Raw genomic sequence first — 6,400 nt, forward strand, 5'->3', positions numbered from 1 at the left:
GAAAAGAGGAGGGCCTGTGCAGCGTCGTCCTGCCATGAGCAGCAGCAGGGCGAGGAGCTCTCAGGACCATGCGGGAGGACCAGGACCAATGCTCCTGGCTGGGGTGCACCCTGCAGCTCCCCACTTCCCTGCCCTTCATCCTGCCCAGAGCGGGTGGCTACAAGCTGCTCAGCAGAGCACAAGTCCTCCATGCACCCAGCACCGAGGGTCATTGCACGTGACAGACCCAGCCCCTAACATGACAAAGAAAGCCCAAACTCTCAGGACCATGCGGGAGGACCAGGACCAATGCTCCTGGCTGGGGTGCACCCTGCAGCTCCCCACTTCCCTGCCCTTCATCCTGCCCAGAGCGGGTGGCTACAAGCTGCTCAGCAGAGCACAAGTCCTCCATGCACCCAGCACCGAGGGTCATTGCACGTGACAGACCCAGCCCCTAACATGACAAAGAAAGCCCAAAACGTGCCAGGAGCCCACAGACGCAGCCAGGGACAAAGCCTCAAGTGCCCTCAGGTTGGGGAGCCCCCGCTCCCCTGCGCTGGCTCCCACTGTGTTGACTCTGCTCCAGCCCCAGGGAGCTCTGGTTACAGCGTCAGGCGAGACACCCAAGCTCACGTTTCACTTTAACAGACACTCAGAAGACACTTCACTGCCCAGGGAGGAGCAGGACACTGACGGGAGATGCAGCCCAGGGAGCGATGATGCTCCTGAAGCCCTCAAAGACAATCCACCGCTTGCCGTTGCTCCTGGGGCAGTCAGGCAGCCCTGTCCCATCTCCACCAGCAGACAAGTCGCCCTGGCATGAAGCCTCCCAAGTCACAAGGGAAGTGACAGGTTTCCCGAGTTAGTCACAGCTTGGTGACAAATGCACCAGATTCTCATGTGTTACTAAGGAACAAGAGTCATGCAAACACAGACCTGGCCTGAGCTAACAACAGCCCCTCATCTGGTGCACCAGTTGGCAGTGCCCTGCTCAACAGTGCTATCCCAATCCGTGTAGGAAGGGTGGCACTGCTGCAGGGGAACCAAGGGGGCACAGAGAGGAGCTGCTTCCCAGGACACTCTGCTCCAAGATCCCAGGCTTTGTAATCCACATGGGCAGGATCAGGCACTCACCAAGGGCAGCCACAGACTTGGGAAAGGAGAGAACGCATCTATAACCCATTCCCAAAGGAAGCTGACAGCTCTCCCGTGATCCCTCACCAACATGAAGGGTACCAGCATTTCGCCAGCATTTGTACCCAGGGGCCTGAACCTACACTTACATGATGACCAAGATGGAACTTGTGCAGGTGAGAGGCTGGCAGGGGACACAAAGGGAAACATGAGAGCACTGGGAACCACACAAGCATCTCATCTTCTCCAGAGAGACTGTTCAATGGGCTTTTGAAGGCAACGGCCCTCCTTGCTGTCATGAGGAGTCTGTTAATAAAGTGTGGGAGCTCCTGGGGACATGGAATGGCACCTCTCACTGGTTTTGCCTCCAAGGCCACTCTGCAGACACAGCAGGGAGCCACCAACCTCAGGGAGCAGCCATCCCCTTCACCACACTGACCAGGAACCCAGAGCACCCCAGAGCCCTGCTTGGGCTCTGTTCCACACACTGACCTCACAGCAGCACCCCTGACTGCTGCTCACACCCCCTGGGGACACCCCAGCACAGCCCTTGCATTGCTGGTGACCCCAGGAACGCTGCAGCACGACATGCTGCACGGGTTGTCCTACGCTGCTGCTGGATCAGAGCTCAGGAGATGAGCAGCTCGACACCTGCCCCTCCTCGCTCACACTGACATGCCTTCATCTCCCTCCCAGCATCTGCAGGGGCTGCTACACAAAACGCTTTGGCAGCGGAGCCCTCTACAATCTCCAAATGCTGGGGGAGGATGGTTTTGCTGTACTTAAACCCCACGTCATTTCAGCAATCCCATTTCCAGAGCACCCAAACCTGCTATTATTAGTCCAATGGAGTGATGGCAATTTCTTACCTAGGCTTCACTATCAGCGGGGAGAGATCACTCACCCTTGCCCCAGAGCACCCTGCTCTGCCCCAGGCCTTCCCCCTACCCCACCAGGAGTGACCCAGCACTGCTCCTCACCTTAAGCCTGGCTCTGCTTCTTCACAGCATCTTTAGGACACACTGATAAACTCACTGCTTCCTACAGCATCCGTGCTCTGTACACACAGCACTTGGCTTGTTGCAAGCTCAGAGCAGCACACTCGCCTTTTCCAAACCCTCCCTTCCTCCTCCCCATTAACCTGCCATGACGGCATGATCTGCAGTTGCCCTGAGCAGCATGAAGACGCTGCTTCAGAGCTGGCTAGAAATGGCACCAGCTCGTGCTCTTGAACAGATTTATCCCTTAGCTCAGTGTTCAGTTTAATGGTTTCCCATTAAAAGCGGCACAGACACAAATCAGCTCAGGGTGGACCGGTTTGTTTTATACCTCTGGCCATATTTCACCCCGGCAGGCAGAGCCAGTCTCCATGCATGTAACAGGTCCTTTCCCCTTATCAGAGCACCTATGGTCTGGTTCTTCCTCTGCACATGGTTAATACAAAGACCGTTGGCTCATAAATCTCCTCTGGGAGCAGCAGGTAGTTATGATCCAATGCGGCAATTCAGAAATGGCAGCTTGGTGGGATGGGATTATTCCTGAGCAGGGGAAGATTTCCTGGCCAAGCCCTCACAGCCCCGCAGACACGATCTTCCCCAACCTCCCCGCTGCTGTTAGTCCTGGAGCATCATGTTATTAGCAGCAATCACAGCAATCATGCAGGTTTGTAACAAATATATGCAATGAGATTCAAACAAGAACCAATACCAAGGACTTTAAGGGAAAAGGAGGGTTGCTCCTCCACAGGGAACAGAACCAAATCAAGAGCATTCCCATTACTGAAGATAAACCCCACCTCGTTTGATTGCCCACATCAGACTCATCTGCTTCAGGCTGCAGCTCAGGTCAAATTTAGCCACGCTGAGCTGCAGCCCTGTCTGGAAATGCAAGACCCTCCCAACCCCTTCCCACCACACATCATCTGCACCAATCCACACGCAGGACACGGTCCCCAGACCTTGCCAGCTAAGTTGGGAGAAGGAGAGAGAGAGGGTCACAAACCTGCTTTTCTTTTTTCTGTATTTTCATTATCATCAAATCTGGGACGAATGTTATTTCTGCAAGACACAACACAAAGAGAAATTCACAATAAAGAGAGTGGTGAACCCGAGGTACTCCATCCTTCCACATCACCTCGCCAGGAGGCCGAGCCAACCCCGGCCCTACTCAAGAGTAAGGGAGCTGCAGGAGTGAAATGCTCTCAGGGACATCTGCTCTGCTGAGCCATGGCGGGGAGCCTGACCACAGCTCTCCCCATGGCTCGGTGGTACCTGAGCCCCGCCAGGTCAGACCAACCTTGCAGTCGCAGTCTCAGCACGAAGCAGCACACCCAGGGCTAGCAGCGACTCACTGCACCTCGCCAGAGCCCCAAACCCACCCTGGGAACCCCTGAGAGACGTGTCGGATGCTGCCAACCCTGCAGCAGCAGAGGGAAGCAGTAAACAAACCAGCCTCTGCCAAGCAGCAGTGACAGCAGAAAGAGATGAACAGAGGATGCAGGAGCTTGAGGCAGGCTGCGAGCCCTAATACCAAGGAAGAAAACTGCCATGGGGACAAGGACGGGTCAAGCAAGAAGGGGGAAGAGCCATGCTGGCAGACACCATCTCCACAGTGAGCCCCCCCTGCCCAGGCCTGGCCAGAGGGGCTACAGTTGTGAGACCAGCTCTCAGCAGCACCCCAGTGCCAGAGGCAGAACTGCCTCTGTGACCATGTCCCCACACTGTCCCCCACCAGAGGAGGGGAATGACGAGGGATCTGTGCCCTCTGGACACAGCTCCCTGCAGGAACAAACAGAGACACAACACCCAGCACCCTCCACAACTGCCATGCACCCTGGGACGGGTCAGATACACACTTGCCCAGGCCCAAATTCCCTGGGGATTTGGCACAGGTTGGACACCACCGGACACATGAGGAAGCCGGGCTCACTGTTTCCCTGCTGTGTCAGTGGAAAGGCCACAAACAGCCCCACCACAGGGCAGGCTGCCCATTCCTAACATCCGTTTTTCCCAGGGAGCACACAAGGACACACATGCACACACACTGCCTCACGTATATAACTTTTACAGGTTAAAGTTAGCATCAGGGCAGGACTTCTGCAGCCCCCTGAGCACAGCAGGGCACAGAACACCCCGGGCTTTAGGGGTATGCAAGAGGCACGGCAGAGGCTGGCCAAGCAGCACTGGCACATAGCAGTGAAGGAGCTCTTGGCCAGCCTCTGGCACACTCTGAATGAGCACCAGGATGAGGGGACAAGGGCACAGGTTCAAGGAAGGACACAGGAGAGCAGAGCCTTGGGGGAGGTTTCTCCGTGACTGAAGCAGAGCAGTCACTGCTTGGCATACACCTTTGTCTCTGCTCAGACTCACACCCATGGCACACAGTGCCCAGGGTCCTCGCCACAGCCACAGACTGTGCCCATAAAGTGCTTAGCATAGGTCACAGCCAGCAAGGGAGAGGCAGAACGGAGCGGGCAGACCCTGCCCTCACCCAGCTCAGATGTCTCATCCAGAAGGAGACACGTACAGGTCTTCCTTCTGTCTGTCCCCATATGCAGCAGCTTGAACGTGCCAAGCTCTACAGTGGCATCACCCGCTGTGCTGTGTTCACATCCCATCGCTGGCAGAGCACTGCTGCTTAGGACAGTGAGCAGTGCCAGGGCCAGGCTAGCCCCAAGACAGGGCAGTCCCACGCTCAGCACTGGTCCCAAACCACGAGCAGACAGGTCTTCTCTATGCTCTAACCTCTTGTTCCAGCTGGTGACAGGCACAGAACAGTATCACCTCTATCAACATCCATGTATTTCCACAGCACTGAACCCAGTGTGTACACTTGTCTTGAAAAAACAAGGCTGGAATACCAGTTAGACCCAGAGGAGATGGTTTAACAGGGATACCTGCTCTGACCATGTGCAAAGTCATCTGAATGCAAGGAGAGGCCCAGCAAAGTCACTGCATGTGTCAGAGAGCGCTTGGTCTCCTGTCTGCACGCAGGGCTAGCTGCAGCGAGGATGGCAGCACCCAGGTACTCACAGGGCCCTGCTGCAGCTCCCGGGATAACACGTCATCCTGGCTTGTGGAATGCTGTGGTAAACTGCTGGCCAGGGACCTGAGCCACTGCGGCCAGTTGTGAATCCAGACACCAGGAACCTGGGGCATTTACACACCATATGGTTCATAATCCTGTGCAGCAAGTATGTGCTGCCATCACCTCTCTGGGGACAAGCTGGAGAGGATGAAGGGGACGTGTTCACGTCTGCATGGTGCTGTGGTCTGCTCTGCCTGCTGCATCCAAAGCATCTTGCCTGGCCTCAGAGCCAGGAACTTGTCCAGCATCCTGAAGGGAAACACACCACCTGGTAGGGAGCACTGCCACACTGACATGAGGATATATACATTGAGAACCCCATTTAACCAGTCATTTCCATGCTAATTAAGTATTTGTAGACTAAAGAGAAACTCTAATCTCAAATGAGACAGCCCAATTTTCTAAATGAGCTTATAGTTTTCATATGGAGATCAACAAGTTCCCACCAGCACATCATGCAAGTGCTCCAGGCTGCTGGATTCAGCTTTATTGCCACTGCCACAAGTGGGGAGGTTTCATTCTCCTTTTTTATGCCTTTTTAACCCAAGATAACTGATGCACATCCGACAACAGCCTACAACACTCCTGCACCAGGAGGTCACCAGCACTTTTGGCTGTCACAGCCAAAGGCAAGTCCCCCTTCATGCCATCATGGCACCACACATGAGCAGTGAGCACACCAACGTGGCACACAGTGCTGGCAGGCCGACCATGCACTCCAGAGCTGTCTTGTTGCATTTCAAGAGACAAGCACAGCAGTGCTGAAAGCTGTTTTGTCCCTCTGCATGAGCAGACCAACACACTGTAGCATGGCCCCTATGAAGTATCTCCTGCTACCAATGACATTTGCACTTACACAATTTGGGGCACATCAGGTGACTACTCTGGTCCCTTGGATTTACTTTTGCTGTTCTGAAAGCATAAGACATCCCTACACCAGACTGAGTCCACATCGTGTCAGTATTTCCTGTGGCTCCTGCCTGGGCTCCTCCAGGAGCTGCAGCATCCGTGCACAAGCCAAAACCATGATCAGAAATTCCACATCTGAGCTAACACCAACCCAAGACCAAGCAGTGACCATGTGCTCTTCCCCTTCTACCCACAAGCTTCTACCTGCAGCTGGAGGAGTGATTTTCCCAGGTTAGAGGCTGAGGCTCGCTAACATGCAGCTCATGTCCTCCCAGAATCCAGCAGACACACA

The 6,400-nt window shown here is 54.9% G+C and overlaps 1 protein-coding gene across 1 annotated transcript in view; it reads right to left on the minus strand.

Moving 5' to 3' along the window:
- The window catches only part of CHD6 (chromodomain helicase DNA binding protein 6), a 43,863-nt gene extending 40,716 nt beyond the window's left edge, over positions 1-3,147 (minus strand). Inside the window, exon 1 of the mRNA XM_010020467.1 lies at positions 3,115-3,147. Within this exon, the coding sequence (XP_010018769.1) occupies positions 3,115-3,147 (33 nt within the window). The remainder of the gene's footprint in view (positions 1-3,114) is intronic.
- Between the last annotated feature and the right edge of the window lie 3,253 nt (positions 3,148-6,400).

Source organism: Nestor notabilis, unplaced genomic scaffold (genome assembly GCF_000696875.1).
Source record: "Nestor notabilis isolate BGI_N333 unplaced genomic scaffold, ASM69687v1 scaffold17910, whole genome shotgun sequence".
Classification (NCBI taxonomy): Eukaryota; Metazoa; Chordata; class Aves; order Psittaciformes; family Psittacidae; genus Nestor; species Nestor notabilis.